Below are 17543 nucleotides of genomic sequence, written 5' to 3'. Positions count from 1 at the left end.
TGTTTTACATCATGACTGATTCTGTTAGCATCAGCATCCGCAACAGCAGCAGCAGCCTCAGCACCAACAACACAAACCTCACCTGTATTGAAGAAGAAGATCAAGGGCAAGGATAGGGAGGAGAAGAAAGCCAAGAAGAAGATCAAGACGGAGTCTGTGGATTCTGGCAGTGTGGATGAGAGAGTTGCCTCCCCTTCTATACAGACTGCCAGCGCTGGGCTGGAGGTCCATCCAGACATCCTGACAAGAGAGGACGACACTGTGCCTGATTTTCCATTACCTGAGTGAGTTAGATGTTTTGTTGTAAAGATATTGCCAGGAAAAACATTCTTGAATGAAACCATTTTATATCGGGCTCCATTAGGCTAAAAAAAATAAAAGAATTGTTCTCAGGCAATGGTTTTTGAAAATATAGTCCGGCGGGTGGTGTCTTTTTTTTTGGATTGTTCAAACTAGTATGTAACCAATAAACAGTTGTGTAATCAATAAACAATTGTGTACAATTAACCTGGGAAAGGGCCTCCCTATATAAATGTATTCCTTAATGAGTAAAATACTGGCATACAGTATTTGACTACCGTTGGACTTGGAATATTTAAGGATTTATTAATTTATTTTTTTTAAATGGGATTAAAAACGAAACATGCGGCAAACTTATGATGATGCGGGCGGTGCCTGAGAACCAAGAATATTTTTATTTTTAGCCTTAGCTTGATATGTAATTGTTTACATCTTACACCTCCTTCTTGTGGATTCAGGGCGGTCAGTTAGCCTAGTGGTTAAAGCGTTCTATTCCCGACATGGATACAATGTGTGAAGCCCATTTCCGGTGTCCTGCAGTGATATTGCTGGAATATGGCTAAAAGTGGCTTAAAACCATGCTCACTCACTCTTGTGGGTTCTGGGTTTGGATTGGTCCCCAGCAGTCAATGTCTGTCGTAAGAGGCAATCAAATAGATTGAGTTGTAAAGTACAGTGACTTGGTTGATGCCGTGTTATCGTATGTGACGATGTGTATCTTTGAAAATATACCTGGTCCAGACACATGTCTGTTATTCAAATGTTAAGACTGGTAATTTCCTTATGAATGTTGTGGAAGGTTAACACATTTTTTATCTCTTTTTTTCAGCACTGGACCATCCAAGTTAGACAACTTCTTCAGTTTATTGCGTGATATGATAAATGAATTTCCTGATCAACGAGTAACCACAGCCAAGGTCAGTGTTTGTGTGCTGGTGGCGATATTTGGAGATATATCTTGATATGTTTATCTTTGAGATGGGACGGCCATGTGCACCTGGCCTCTGACCATCATCTGTCAGTCAACAGAAGCATTCAGGTCTTTGAATGGCATTTAGAAGTGCTTCACACGACACAAGGAACACGTTGTTTGAACTCCTGGCTTCCTTGTGTCCATTGCTAATCACCAGTCAGCTCTAATTAACTGTTGGCTTCCATTGTTTATGTTTTCTACTTTGTTATCTTATCACGTTTGTTGTTTTATATGGACATACATATGCTGATGAAGAGTAAGCATATACTCCGAAACGTTGTGTTCTTCATAACAAAGAAGTTGACCTAGATATATTCTCTCTCTTAACCGAAGCATCACCAAATAGTCTGAAAGGTCCAGAATGTATCTGTAAATGATTGCTCAGTTTTAATTGTTTAATCTCTGTTATGTTAGGAAAAGAGTATTGTCTGTTTTGATCAGTTGTAGCTCACCTGAACTCAGCGTTCACATAACCTTATGGCATGACACATACTCATTAAAATCAGATCTTAGTTTTCGCTACCGCTAACCAAAGATCTGAGGACATCCCATTACGGGACCCGTCAGAATGACCTTTCGCGAACATTGACCGACCAATGAAATAAATGACAAGAAATCAACATTTACCAATTAGAAGGCAGCTATCTCGAGCTTTACGGCACTAGTTTCAAACTGGTGACTACGCTTAGAAACATATTTTTAAAACTGACCAAATCAACATTCTGGAATGGCTTATAGATGGCATAGATTGTATGGATATAATCATAAAACCTGTAACTGTCATTCGGAAAACCCTCTGTTAAATATTTCGAGGTTGCATGACTAGAAAACACATTCCGACTGTCACTTTCAGGATCTGGTAAGCGACGCTCTGATTGGTTGGATGAAAGGTCGTGCTGACGTGACCCGTTTTGGGATGTCCTCAGATCTTTGTTTAGTGGCAGCAAGAACTAAGATCTGATTTTAATGAGATTGGGCATGACACATCCCAACAATTGTGTCTCTAAGCATACTCACTAAGTACACACAGAATTTGGATCGGATGATAAACATAAACATTGTGTTTAATCATTTCATTCTTGCCCATTACTCTTACCTATTTTTGCATGTTTTATTTTTAATTTCATTTGCAGTAATTGTATGGTATACCAAAAAAGGTGATACATGTATACCTTTTTCTGTTGTATTTTGATTTTTGATCCTTCTGTGGCCTATCATGAAATATTCATGCTGTTATCATGGTTATGTATAAGATACTTCAGATACTTATATTTGAATGATATTTAACTTTAAATAATATGTTTATTTCGTTAACATACTAGTTTGAACAACCAAAAAAAAACACTGCCCGCCTGCACAATATTTAAAAAAGTCATTACCTGAGAACCAATTCTTTTATTTTCTTAAACCTGAGGGAGGTTATATTAGCAGGCCTGTGAAACAAGATAGCTTTAAGTTTTTTTAGTGGAATTTGGCTTCTGCTGGCGATGTTTTGAATGTCTACTGTACAATGATTACTGATATCAGAGATTATTCTGCCATGGACTTCTTCCAAATGTCCCTGGTGAAATCTTCGGCACATGGCATGGGCTACAAGACAAAAATCTCAATAAAGTTTGCAGTTACATATTCTTAAAAGGCATTAACGCATATATAATTAAACTTGGTATATACCTTCCCTAGGATGGGTCCCTATGATAAAAGGTTTTCGTAAAGATGCGTCAAAGGTCAAGGTCAGCATTTAGTTTTTGTTTGTAAAACATGGTTAGATTCTGAGTGAGGTTACCTCGGCGTGCTTGAAATGTCCATGTACCCTTTAAAATCCTACCACATGAAGTGTTGATGTCATGTCTTTCAAAAGTCAAGGTCATCTTTGAGGATATTGTGAAACAGGGTTTTATATCTTACTTTATCGTGAAACTTGGTAAATGTAGGAACTTAAGAATTTCTCTTGACTATGTTCAGTGTGTGGAAGTAATGTTTTTGAACTGGAGATAAATGATGGTATTTTAGGACTTTGGTGCTTTGGGTAATGATATTGTTGGTCTCTGTTACAGCTGGAAGAGAGGATACGAGAGTGGCAGGAGTCTCCATCAAGCTCTCTCAACTCCTGGTTTCCAATCCAGGCGTCGTGGGTAGACTGTGTCGTCTCCGCTCTCAAATTCCTGTCTGGGGACGTGCTGGGTAAGAAAATATTCTTCTGTGTGATGATGATCTGTGTTATGTTCATGGTCAGCTCAGGATGACTAGCTCCAGGGCCCCGTTCCACAAAGATATCTTAGGGCTAAGTTGATTGTAACTCACTAATTACGTGATCTTAAATTTTTGTTACGATCAGCCGCCCATTTCACAAAGCAATCTTAACTAAGAGAGTTGTAAGTTAGGATCAAAATGCTAAGTTGCTCCGGACCCACTTAGGATCGCTAAAATTGTGCTTAAATATTGTACCATAACAACAAAGATGGCAACTTTTATAATGGTGTGCAAGGAAATGTGTCGTCTGCTAAATATGACCAAGGGGGGCCACTCTAAAGGAAACTTTCGTATCTTCATGGCTGGAGATTCCGATCTTTGTTAAGATCGGCTACTTAAGAACGTGTAAAATAGCTCTAAGATCGCTCTGTGGAACGGTTGTTAACTTTAGCTAAGACAATCTTAAAATCGACGTAAGTCTCTAAGATTGATTGTAGTTACGATCACTTTGTGGAACAGGGCCCTGTACCAGGAGCTTGCGGTGACAATTTGACAATAAGAAACTTATACTCTGTGTTCATTAGTCATCCACTGGCTTCCAATTATCTTACTCACCTCTCTGTGTCAATCACTAATCACTGTATAAACTTACATGTCAATAAGTATATATATACCTATGTTGTTTAGCCCTATCCATCACTTGCTTGATAAAGGTGTTAGGATCTACACCGAAACGTCGCACTAATTGTAATAAAGAAGTTGTTCATCCATAGAACTCGTCCTTCTTCATCACACCAACTTCTAAATGCCACTCAAAGAAATAAGAAACTTGGATAAATAGAACAGATTTCTTTCATTTTGGCCCAAACATTTTCTGCTGGCCAGTGAATCACACACAATATTATCAATATCTTTGCTGAATAAATGAATTGCAAGTGATTCCGTGGAATGTGATTGCTAACCATACAACATGGCTGACAAAGACATTAGGCCATGTTAACTAACAGTCTACTTGGTCCTGATTGGATGATAATAGAATGGGCCTCGTGTTGCATTATCGTGTTGAACAGTGTCACTGATTACATACGATTGTCTAAATTTTGTTTGTGTTAGTTATTAAATAAGCCATCTGTTAGGTCATTATTGTTGATATATTTATTAATAAGAATTTACTTCAATATGTTTTTGCATGTTTGGAGGTATGGTGTATAAATTGGTGTGCAGCGTCAGTTTAATGTGTAGTCATAGAACAAATTTGGTGTTCTTTAGTATTTTTAGTTGTACATAATTGTATTTGTTTTAGGTCTGTCGGTGGACAACTTCATCCCCTATCTGGACTACAAGGAGCGGGCCCAGCAATGGAAGTGGATCGGGATGGGGCGAGACACAGAGGCAGAGTTAGCTCCCTTGTTCCAGCACTGGATGAAGAACAAGGACTATGTGATGGCAGACGGCCTGGACTCCAGTCAGGGCTCACCGCCTCCACCGAGAGCGTCAGTATTTTACTACTGTTCTTCCTTCCTCAAGACCCTCTCAAACATTTACATCGGTCTATCTGTTTTCAAATCCAGGGGACTCTTGGTTATAGTTTTGGGTTGAACATTGGGGCTCCAAGGCTTGAAGATAGGGGTTCTAAACCATGAACATTGGGGCTCCAAGGCTTGAAGATAGGGGTTCTAAACCATGAACATTGGGGCTCCAAGGCTTGAAGATAGGGGTTCTAAACCATGAACATGGGGGCTCCAAGGCTTGAAGATAGGGGTTCTAAACCATGAACATGGGGGCTCCAAGGTGTATTGAAAGTTCGCAAAAAGACCACCCTTTTTTGTTTGAGGCAGGATGTTTGGTAGTGAGGTGGGTGGGCCTGGTGGACAAGCTGGGTGGGTCTGGTGGACAAGCTAGGTGGGCCTGGTAGTGAGGTGGGTGGGCCTGGTGGACAGGCTGGGTGGGTCTGGTGGACAAGCTGGGTGGGCCTGGTAGTGAGGTGAATGGGCCTGGTGGACAAGCTGGGTGGGCCTGGTAGTGAGGTGAATGGGCCTGGTGGACAAGCTAGGTGGGCCTGGTAGTGAGGTGGGTTCGCCTGGTGGACATGCTGGGTGGGCCTGGTAGTGAGGTGGGTCTGGTGGACAAGCTGGGTGGGCCTGGTAGTGAGGTGTGTGGGCCTGGTGGACAAGCTAGGTGGGCCTGGCAGTGAGGTGGGTGGGCCTGGTGGACATGCTGGGTGGGCCTGGTAGTGAGGTGGGTCTGGTGGACAAGCTGGGTGGGCCTGGTGGACAGGCTAGGTGGGTCTGGTGGACAAGCTGGGTGGGTCTGGTGGACAAGCTGGGTGGGCCTGGTGGACAAGCTGGATGGATCTGATGGACAAGCTGGGTGGGCCTGGTAGTGAGGTGCGTGGGCCTGGTGGACAAGCTGGGCCACAAATGCTGATGATTAGATCTCCATTCATCTACTGCCCTGAAAGTCACTGTGAAGAGTTGTGTCCCTTACCCTTAGCTGTGACAGGATTCTCATTTCTTGGGGTTGAATCCAATATTGATTCTTGTCAACACCAAACACATGCATTTTGTTTTAACCATAGTTGCATATGACTGGGACTTGCGTCAGTTTGGGGTCTAGTCCAACATTAAACTGACATGCTGGTGTTTAACAGACACAAAGTTATGTTTGATGTAACACGCAGTATCATCCAGCTTTAAATTGATCAGAACTATCAACACACCACCTTAAACTGCAGACATATCACTTATCAGAAATATTATTTGAAAATACAGTGGAGATCTTGAGCGATACTTTTTGAAACTTTGTTGAGGCAGGTGATCTTTTCTTGATTAGTGTTTCAGTTTGTTTTTTGAAAGACTTCAGGTAAACGGTCCGTGAATTCACCTCATGTTTTGTGTTTCCAGGAAGACTGCGTTTGTTGTGCGGCCGACCAGTCAAGAGGAAAAAGCTACATTCCAGGAGCAGGTCAGTTTGCTGGGAGTTCCTGTGTGGGTGTGGTATGGGGTATGGATGAGTTGTGACCCTTGGGTGCTGGGAATAGCCCTGTAAGTTTTAACAGGGCTGTACTTTTACTTGAAGACCGGGGTATGCTTGTACTTGAAGACCGGGGTATGCTCGTACCTTAAGACCGGGGTATGCTGGGACTTGAAGACTGGGGTATGTTTTGACTTTAAGACCGGGGTATGCTTGTACCTTAAGACCGGGGTATGCTTAGACTTGAAGACAGGGGTATGCTTGTACTTGAAGACAGGGGTATGCTTGTACTTGAAGACAGGGGTATGCTTGTACTTGAAGACAGGGGTATGCTTGGACTTGAAGACAGGGGCATGCTTGGACTTGAAGACAGGGACAGGCTTGTACTTGAAGACAGGGGTATGCTTGTACTTGAAAACAGGGGTATTCTTGTACTTGAAAACAGGGGTATTCTTGTACTTGAAGACAGGGGTATTCTTGTACTTGAAGACAGGGGTATTCTTGTATTTGAAGACAGGGGTATTCTTGTACTTGAAGACAGGGGTATGCTTGGACATGAAGACAGGGACAGGCTTGTACTTGAAGACAGGGGTTTGCTTGTACTTGAAGACCGGGGTATGCTTGGACTTGAAAACAGGGGTATGCTTGTACTTGAAGACAGGGGTATACTTGTACTTGAAAACAGGGGTATGCTTGTACTTAAAGCCAGGGACAGGCTTGGACTTGAAGACAGGGGTATGCTTGTATTTGAAGACAGGGGTGTGCTTGTGCTTGAAGACCGGGGTGTGCTTGCAATATTATGTTAGTTCGAACCTGTATGGGCTTGCTTTCAATTGAAACTTAATTTTTCAGGAGAAGAAGAGGTTTGAGAACCCCCACAAGGCATTCATCTATCACATGCATGGCTACGAGTCCGTGGTGGGGCCAGTGAAGGGCGTCTACAGCAAGGACAACGCCATGAACAAGGCCAGGGAACACGCCCTGCTGGTGTCGGACCGACCGGCATTTGTCACCATACTCACATTAGGTAGGTCACCAACTTTGTCACCGTTATTTCATTAAGTATGTCTCTGACTTTGTCACCATACTTTCATATTAAGAAGGTAACTGATTTTGTCACCATACTTTCATATTAGGAAGGTAACTGATTTTGTCACCATACTTTCATATTAAGAAGGTAACTGATTTTGTCACCATACTTTCATATTAAGAAGGTAACTGATTTTGTCACCATACTTTCATATTAAGAAGGTAACTGATTTTGTCACCATACTTTCATATTAAGTAGGTAACTGGATTTGTCACCATACTTTCATATTACAGCTAAAAAATAATAGTCTTGGTTCTCAGGCACTGCCCACATCATCATTAAGTTCATTGCATGTTTTGTTTTTGTTTCAATTTTCAATTTTTTTGTACATTGTGTTTAAGTATTAGGTTTTTGATACTTTTTTGAAAATGGAAATGAAAACAAAACATGCGGCAGACTTTATGATCATGCGGGCGGTGCCTGAGAATCAAGACTATTACTTTTTTTAGCCTAAGTAGGTAATTATTTTGTCACCATACTGACATAAAGTAGGTCTGCCTGAGCAGCTTTTGTCCAGCCACCCACATACTGACATTGAGTAGGTCACTGATTGTGTTTTGAAGCTGAAACTGTATTTAGAGACCTTCCTGTCTTCAGTAAGTATTGGATACAGTTGATGACAAGCAGGCTCTTAGTGGATGGAATAATTATCTTGGATAGGTTTCTTTCCTGACTTACCTCCCTTGTATGCTTCCAGTGCGTGATGCGGCAGCGCGCCTGCCGAACGGTGAGGGGACGAGGGGGGACATCTGTGAGCTGCTGAAAGACTCTCAGTTCCTGGCTCCTGGGGTCACAGACACACAGGTGGGTGGGTCATCAGTAACCATGGAAACTACGAACCACATCAATCATGATCATGGCTTTGAATCCTCAATTTGTCCTGGTAACGTGATCCCCATACCTGTGTTTATTTTCTTCCTCGTTATTCTGACAGGCTGTGATTTAACTGTGGAGCTGCCAACTTTTTGTTACAAATTTGTAACTGAAAAATGATTTTTTTTCTTAATTCATACAAGTAATATGCCAATCTACAAATGAAATCACGACTAGATTTTTACAGACACCAGTAGAGAGAGGGTCATCCTTTGGCCTTAAACCATCTGCTATGAACTCCTGACTGGTGAAGTCTATTTATATGTTGCATCTGTCCAATCGAGACACCCCACTCGTATTTTCAGAAGTTGCTACATTTGAAGTAGAAACTAAGTTATAGAATTATCAATTGTGTTTCGGAAATATTGTTAGACTTTGGTGTTTAATTATCATTTGAGAAACTTATGAAACTGAACTTCTGTTTAAAGTGGCTCTGAACCAATTTCGCTCGCTGTAGTTTTAAGTTATTATTGGAAAAAAGTACTTCTGGTTAAACATGGTAACAATAAATTCAAATCAAATTAAACAGAAATTCAAGTAATTCTTGTGTAAAAGCTCATGAGTTTGGGGTACTATTGGCAGGGAAATTCTGCACGACTGAATAAAGAATTCTTTTGGAAATGGCTTCAGTGGCCTTTAAGGAATTTTGTCATCACAACCTGCGCCTCGTCCCCTGCCCCCACCCATCAAGTGGTACAGGTAATAGAGGCTGGTGATTGTTGTCCACAGATCAACACAGTGGTCAGTGGGGCGCTGGACCGGCTGCACTCGGAGAAGGACCCCTGTGTTAAGTACGATGTCAATCGCAAACTCTGGATATATCTCCACAGGAACAGGACAGAGGAAGAATTTGGTAAAAACTTCAATTCTGATTAATTCTTTACTTGTAACTTTTGACATTTCCCCAACTGTCTATGTAATTCATAAACCAAGGCTGTAATACATGGGAACTACCAATGAAAAGAAGATGTACCTCTTTGTAAGTTTGGCTGTAAGAATAGTGTGTTGGTACCATGATGAAATATCTGGTTTGGATTGTCTCTGTGACTAAAAGTTGATGAGGAGGCACCGGTAGCCACAGTTCGCTGTGCAGAGTTGCGTCCCTTGGGCACACCAGAAGCCTGTGATCTTGGGTTTGAATCCCAGTTCGCCCTGATTATGTTTCTAGGTATGTCAGCACCATACCCATCCTTGTAGGTTTCAGCAAAGTGGAAAATGATGATATAACTGTCACAAAGTAGCATTAAACCCAGCTCACTCACTCAACTTGATACTGACCTCGAGCCGACCAGTCCTTATTTGAGCCCTTTAAAGCTGAGTGCCAGGCAGGTTTAACAAGTACCACCCTTGAACATCTTTTGGTATGAGGCTCTGCCACTAAATCAAGAAGGCTGTCTGATTGCAAAAACAAATCCATACTGAGATTGTAGGAATATGTGATTGCTGATTGCATAATTTCTTCATTGAAATATGACCAGTATGACCAGATAGATGGTAGAAGGCAGTGTTAGAAGTCCTGTAGCCCTTGCCAAACTGCCGAATAGTAAAGGACTAGTAGAGATTTGCCATTTTTAGGGGGTTTGCATGCAGTGGACTAGGACTAGGGGACTGAAACTGTTTATTTTTTACTTATCCTGCATTACTACGTTTAAGGTGCATTAAGGAGTAATGCATGATAAGTATACAAATGTAAAAAATATTTAGATTTTACTAAATTTTTTACTTATCCTGCATTACTCCTTAATGTACCTTAAACGTAGTAATGCAGGATAAGAATATAAATGTAAAAAATATTTAGATTTTACTAAGTTTCTACAACTGGAGGATTGTGAACATGATAAGATGATATCTCACTCCTCTTATTTTAAAATATCTTAAAGGAAGGGGTGTTTGAGTGAAAAGTCATGCAACTGAATGAATTTATCTTGTGTTTGGATTTGGCTAATATGACTTTGTGAAATCTCCGTGTTCCAGAACGAATCCACCAAGCCCAGGGTGCAGCAGTCAAGGCCAAGAAGTCTCTACAGAAACCCAAGACAGCAAAAACTGTAAGTCCAGGATTACTAGAGTGATTTAATTTATCTTATAAGCAGTGTTGGTCATGAAGTGTTCTTTGATAGTTTGTTGTTCAAAGCCCCTGTCAGCAATATTCCAGCTGTTTGATGGCGGTCCGTCAATAATCAAGTCTGGACTAGATGCAATTGAGATACAATGATATGCATCAACCAGGTCTAAGACCAAAGCCCAAGACCAAATTTACTCTGTCCCCCTCGTTTTGTGTATGACCTTCACAACTATGACTAAAACATTTTGTTGAAACGTTGTGTAAATATATTTCTTTGCTTTAGATCAAAGATGCAATATCCGCCCAATCTGCTCCACGCCCGACAATCTCCACCAGTCTTGCCACAGAAGCTGCCACCCTGAATGTGGAGGACCTGGCCGCTCTGCAGTCCCAGGCATTGACCAGCCCCTCCATTGTGCACAGCCCCAAGACTCTGGGCCAGACCACATTCGCACGGACGCCACAGTCAAGCCCCAAGACAGCCTCTCCTAAACATGCAAATCTGACTTTGACCTCATCTTCTACCCTTAGTGCTTCTCTTGCTCAATCTCCTCTCAAGAACACGACCCATCTGCTGACATCTCCCACCAGCCTAGCTCAAACATCCAAACCTGTAGGCGTCCCTATGGTGTCGGCCACAGTCCCCGGTGCTATCACGACCATTTCTCAGGTCAAGGCCGAAACTGTTGGACGTAAAAACCAAACCGTGAACTTACTACAGCAGCAGCATTTACTAAGACAAAGCGGTGCCATCACTGCAGCGTTAGCCAATCAGCAAGTAGGGCAGAATGTTACCATGACAACAAAAGGCGAGATGGTCCTACAGCGACCAACCAGCACGTCAGTGACTGTAGCAGGTGCTCACCAGGTACCGAACACAGCCAAACTTATCTCGTTAGCACAGGTGACGACAGGTATGGGGACAATGTCGACCCCGGTGTCGACAGTGGTGAGTTCGATGTCTGGAGCCGACAGCCAGGCCGTAGCAAGGCTGATACAGCAGGTGCAGGGGAGCCCACAGATGCTGTCAGTCAGCAATCTTCTGGCTGCCGGAGGTGCAGGGGCCCCCAGATTGCAGGGTGCAAACCCACGCACGACAACCATCAAAATTCAGGGTGAGTTCTGCACTTGGTCAAGTATTTTTTGCAAATAACACTAAAACATTAATGTTCATGGGACCCCTCATAGTGTATGTGCACACAATCCGATGTGGTGCTATTTCAGAGTGAGTGAGTGAGTTGGGTTTAACGCCGCTTTTAACAGTATTCCAGTTATATCGCGGCGTGTCAGCTTAAAATGTAAGGAAAGCCCCAGGTGATGCAGGCCTCAGACGTTTACCACTTCGGTGAAACACATGAGCACGGGTATAGGTTTCTGGTGTGCCCAAGGGACGCAACTCTGCACAGCGAATCGCGGTGCCTTAGACGACTGGGCCTCCCGTGCCCCCCTGCTTACAGAGGAGGATGCATGTAGTGTGGTCCTGCCCCACACTGACTCCTTGGCCGAGTGACTTTGTTCGAAATATGCCTCTGTTCACCCAGCAGTGAATGGGTACCCAGTAAGATGAGGTGGTAATGTGACTGTTAACCTTCTAGCTCCTCACAAGGTAGCATGGGTTGTATACTCCCCAGGGAGTTGAGAATGAAAATTTATGTTCTCATTGTGCCATTGACATTATTGTTTTATTGATATTATGATTTCTGTGATCAATTTGGTACATACAAAAGCTATTTTGACATGGTATGTTTCAGCCACTCTGACTGTGTGACATTGTATGTTTCAGGCACATTCTGACTGTGTGACATCGTATGTTTCAGCCACATTCTGACTGTGTGACATTGTATGTTTCAGCCACATTCTGACTGTGTGACATCGTATGTTTCAGCCACATTCTGACTGTGTGACATCGTATGTTTCAGCCACATTCTGACTGTGTGACATCGTATATTTCAGCCACATTCTGACTGTGTGACATCATATGTTTCAGCCACATTCTGACTGTGTGACTTCGTATATTTCAGCCACATTCTGACTGTGTGACATCATATGTTTCAGCCACATTCTGACTGTGACGTGTGTTTCAGGTAGCAGCATAGTCCCGCCAGTGGGAGGCAAGCCAATCCAGATCAGCGGGAAGCCCCTCACTCACTCCAAGAGCCTGATGCAGCTGGGTGGGAAGAACCAGCAGTCCCTGGGGATGATCCACACACAGCAGCTGTCGGCCATCAGCATTATACCTCAGACAATCACCACTGGCATCGCCACGCTCTCACAGCCACGCAGTGTCGTGTCTTCAGGTAGCCACATTAATACTGGAGTTGCTTCGTGGTGAAAGTGTTGCACTGTAACTAGTTCATTGCCATCAGTTTTTATACATTCTCATTAAACCCAGATATTAATGCTTGCTACTGCTACACAAAGACCTCCCATTACAGCTCATGTCAAAACAACCTCACATCTGACCAATCAGAGCATCACTTGCAAGGATGTGTTTTCTAATCATGCACTGAAAAGTTTACACGGGGCATTCCAAACAAAAATTACGAACAACAATTACGACCTGTACAACTGATTCCATATGCTAAAATGGGTTAAACATTCGAAATGGAAGAGACCTTATATAGTCGGAAATACTGCCATACAAACTTATATAAAACCATCCTGCCTTGACCATCTATTAGACTTGCTAGAATTTTCGTATGCTTCGTTATCCAATTTCGAATTAAGTACTTTTACAAAATTATTTTCAAGACCTAGACACTAATGGAATGAAACTAGTGCTGTAACTCTCAAGGAAACTGCTTTCTGATTTGCTGATGTGGACTCTCCTGTTAGGTATGTAATTGATCGGTCAGAGTTCATGAAAGGCCGTTCTGACATGACCTGTAATCGGATGTACTAAGATCTGTTTTTAATGAGATTGGGTTTTATATGAATAGTGAATCAATGATATTTAGAGCTAAGTTGATTATATATATCAAAGAGTTTTCATTTAACATAGGGGTGGTCGGGTAGCCTTGTGGTTAAAGTGTTCGCTCGTCACGCCGAAGACCCGCTTTCGATTCCCGACATGGGTACAATGTGTGAAGCCGATTTCTGGTGTCCCCCGCCGTGATATTGCTGGAATATTGCTAAAAGCGGCGTAAAACCATACTCACTCACTCATTTATAATATTATGTCAAATGTTATATCATAGGGTGATATTGTTTTGTTGTTCACAAAAGAGACAAAGATTAAATGATCATACATATTTTAGTGAGAGGATTCATGACAGTTATGCAGTGTTGCCTCCCTTGACTGTGCCAGGATCCACTTTGTGTTTGGATCCAAGATCCATTTTGTGTCTAAGTTTGATCCATGCTTTGTGAGCACCATATCCATGCTCATGGGTTTCACCAAAGTGGTCTCTGACCTGTGTCACTTTGGCCTTGGTTCCTAAATCATGTTGACTCCCTGTGAAATAACGGACATATTTTTCAAAGCAATGTAAAACCACTCACTCACTTACTCACTCACTCTCTCTCTCTCTCTCTCTCTCTCTCTCTCTCTCACACTCACTCACACACTCACTCACTCACTCTCTCTCTCTCACACTCACTCACTCTCTCTCTCTCTCTCTCTCACTCACTCACTCACTCTCACTCACTCACTCACTCACTCACTCACTCACTCACTCACTCTTGTTTTCAGCCAGCTCCAACACAGGCGCGACGGAAGTATCGACAACCGGGAACCAACACATGACGGCGGGGCAGCCGAAGATGACCATTGTAGGTCAGGTGGGGCCCATCACGTCCTCACAGGCCCAGACAGTACACATGGGGGGCCAGCCCAGGGTCGTCAACACTTCCCCGGGAGGCATCTTCGTCACTCATCTCGCACCAGGAATCTCACTCAGACCAGGTGAGTGTAGCACGATTGGGATCTGTAGCTATTGAGGGGGCACGGGTGGCCCAGTCGTCTAAAGCGCCGCGATTTGCTGTGCAGAGTTGCGTCTGTTGGACACGCCAGAAACCTATGATTGTGGGTTCGAATCCCGGTTCGCCCCAATTATGTTTCTAGGTTTGTCAGCACCATACCCGTGCTCGTGGGTTTCACGGAAGTGGTAAAAGTCTGACACCTGCATCACTTCGGGCTTTCCTCCCACATTAAGCTGACACGCCGTGATATAACTGGAATACTGTAAAAGCGGCGTTAAACCCAACTCACTCACTCGCTCACTCACTCACTGTAACTATTGATAAGAAAATTGTACATTATGCATCAGCAGATGGTGTGTGAAACATGTTCTTATACATCACAAGAAAACTTATTGTTCAGTTTCAGTTTCAAGAGGTAAATGATCGTCTGTCAGCATCATACATGTACTTATTGGTTTCATTTAATTGTCAGACATGTAAACCACTCATCTTTGAACTTTCCTCTACATCAACCTTTAGCCTCCATGGTCTAGTGGATAGTGCATCTCTCCGAAGAGTCGCTATCTGGCTGAGATAATGACGATGCGATGTTAAATTTGAGCTCACTCACTCTGCCTGAAGAGCAGAAGGTCGATGGTTTGATCCCTGACTGCATAATACCGAAAGAAAATGATAGATGGTACTTGATGTTACCCTGACTGGCATTCTGTTTTAAGGGTCAAGGACTGTCAGTGAGTCAGCATACTGAGTGGGGTGGGGTGGCTGATTGTGTGTCATGTCATATTGTGGACGTGACACATGCTTTCAATCATTGGTTTGCTTGGCCCAAACTTGATTATTTACAGGCAGCCATGATATAGGTGGATATCACTGACTGGCATTAGACATTCACTCACTGCCTTCCTTGTTTGTAGGTTTACCAGGAGTGGGCCAGGCCAAAATGGTGTCGGCCAGCCAGGCAGGTCTTGCACAATTGATCATGCAGCAGGCACCTCAGGGACTGAAGACTGCAGGAGGCGACACTGTTGGGGTCGTGCCGAATGTCTCACAGGGTAAACGTAATACCACTGGTTCTAGTTGTGGCCTCTTTCACTGAGTAGTTATATGCAGTTAGATATCTGTTGTAATGCACAGGAACATTGTAGTGTGCATCTTATCATTGCATGCTTGAATATTGAATTAATTCCCAAATTAAAAAAAAATTGTTTGGATTGATTAATTTCATCATTTTTGAAAAGGTGTTTTTGTAGATGATGCAGTTTTCATTTGAAGTCATGCTGTATGTCATTGACTACATTATCCTGAGACCCGTGGAGATTCGGGGGTAGAATAGGTCTTCAGCAACCAATGCCTGCCGTAAAAGGCGACTTATAGGATCAGGTGGTCAGACATTGCTGACTTGGTTGATGCATGTCATCAATCCCAATTGCGTGGTGTGAAGCCTATTTCTGATGTCCCCCACCGTGATATTGCTGGAATATTGCTAAAAGCGGCGTAAAACCATACTCACTCACTCACCAATTGTGTGGATTGATGCTCATGATATTAATCACTGGATTGTCTGGTCCAGACTTGATTATTTACAGACCGCCGTCATATAGCTGTAATATTGCTGAGTGCGGCATTAAACAACAAACAAACCAAACCAAACCAAAACATTATCCTGACTACATTCATACAGACTCTCACTGTATCCTTGATTGTAACAGGAACGCCGATCATCGTCAGCAATGCAGGGAAGGGTGGTCAGAACATCCAGGTGGTGCGGACCGTATTGTCTCAGCAGGCAGGCCTGAAGCCGGGGCAAGCCACCATCCTCATCTCACAGCCCACTCTCCAGCAGAACCCCGCCACCATGATGTCCACATCCCAGGTCATCCAGACCACCAAGTCCGTCCGGGGCTCGCCCAAAGGCAAACCACAGCCGGTGTACGCACGGATCATCACACCCCCACCAGGGATGAAGCCGACAAATGTGCCCCCGGGCACATCCGTCGGTGCCCCTGGTGTCTGTGTCATACAGACTGTCGGGAAACTTTTGAACAATGTCACAACAGCTACAGCGCATCATCCAACGGTGTCAACGGTAACGGTGGCTACTCCACCGTCGACACCGTTGGCAGCGGTAGAGATTGGAGATGGAACAGGAAAGACAGATTCTGGAGAGAGTAAACCTTAGGGGATGATTGTGTTGACCAAGTCCATCTCCTCAGGCATCATAAGGTTCATCCTCTGGGATTGTACAGATACGACCAGCCTCAGTTGTTTAACAACACTTGGCACATCACTGATATTGTGTGTGTGTGTGTGTGTGGTCTGCCTGCTCAATGGAACATTGCCAGGGTCCTGTTCCACAAAGTGATCTTAGCTCTGAGATGATCGTAACTCCCATACTTTAACATAGGCTTACGACTATCGTAGCGCTAAGATGGCTTTGTGGAACTAGACCCTGATCAGGAACTGAAGGGCAGGATGTCTGAAGGAACATTGCAGATTGACAACATTGTTGGGAAATGCATCAATCTGATGTGTTACTGTGAAGACTACGGACAGTGAAATAGATGTTATTTAGCTGGTAATTCAAGGAATTTCAGATGAGTGCAACAGCCTTATTTGATATAACTATAAGGACAATTTCAGCCTGCACCAATTTTGACAGGAAAAGATGGAACTAACCTGCTCTTAGTTAGCAGGGATCAATCAGTGAAGGCCAGACTTGCCCGGAGTGTGTCACAAGTGTGTTCAGGATGACCGCTACTTTCTCACCCTTACTCTAGAATCACACAGCTAGCCCCACCATTCACACAGCTAGCCCCACCATTCACACAGCTAGCCCCACCATTCACACAGCTAGCCCCACCATTCACACAACTAGCCCCACCATTCACACAACTAGCCCCACCATTCACACAACTAGCCCCACCATTCACACAGCTAGCCCCACCATTCACACAGCTAGCCCCACCATTCACACAACTAGCCCCACCATTCACACAACTAGCCCCACCATTCACACAACTAGCCCCACCATTCACACAGCTAGCCCCACCATTCACACAGCTAGCCCCACCATTCACACAACTAGCCCCACCATTCACACAACTAGCCCCACCATTCACACAACTAGCCCCACCATTCACACAACTAGCCCCACC

At 43.5% G+C, this 17543-nt stretch overlaps 1 protein-coding gene across 1 annotated transcript in view; it reads left to right on the top strand.

Annotated features, from left to right (window-relative positions):
- Window positions 1-17260, top strand: part of LOC139449538 (nuclear factor related to kappa-B-binding protein-like) — a 42247-nt gene extending 24987 nt beyond the window's left edge. The window contains exons 12-25 of the mRNA XM_071230976.1: window positions 29-284; window positions 1130-1217; window positions 3331-3457; window positions 4770-4959; window positions 6370-6430; window positions 7292-7466; window positions 8227-8333; window positions 9132-9255; window positions 10377-10450; window positions 10751-11582; window positions 12552-12764; window positions 14159-14371; window positions 15303-15440; window positions 16098-17260. Coding sequence (XP_071087077.1) covers window positions 29-284; window positions 1130-1217; window positions 3331-3457; window positions 4770-4959; window positions 6370-6430; window positions 7292-7466; window positions 8227-8333; window positions 9132-9255; window positions 10377-10450; window positions 10751-11582; window positions 12552-12764; window positions 14159-14371; window positions 15303-15440; window positions 16098-16567 — 3068 coding nt within the window. The 3' untranslated portion in view covers window positions 16568-17260. The remainder of the gene's footprint in view (window positions 1-28; window positions 285-1129; window positions 1218-3330; window positions 3458-4769; window positions 4960-6369; window positions 6431-7291; window positions 7467-8226; window positions 8334-9131; window positions 9256-10376; window positions 10451-10750; window positions 11583-12551; window positions 12765-14158; window positions 14372-15302; window positions 15441-16097) is intronic.
- The last annotated feature ends 283 nt before the right edge of the window (window positions 17261-17543 follow it).

This window comes from Haliotis cracherodii, unplaced genomic scaffold (genome assembly GCF_022045235.1).
Source record: "Haliotis cracherodii isolate W230 unplaced genomic scaffold, xgHalCrac1.p SCAF_8, whole genome shotgun sequence".
NCBI classification, from domain to species: Eukaryota; Metazoa; Mollusca; class Gastropoda; order Lepetellida; family Haliotidae; genus Haliotis; species Haliotis cracherodii.
The sequence above is the reverse complement of the archived record's forward strand: the minus strand, read 5'-3'. Positions and strand labels throughout refer to the sequence as shown.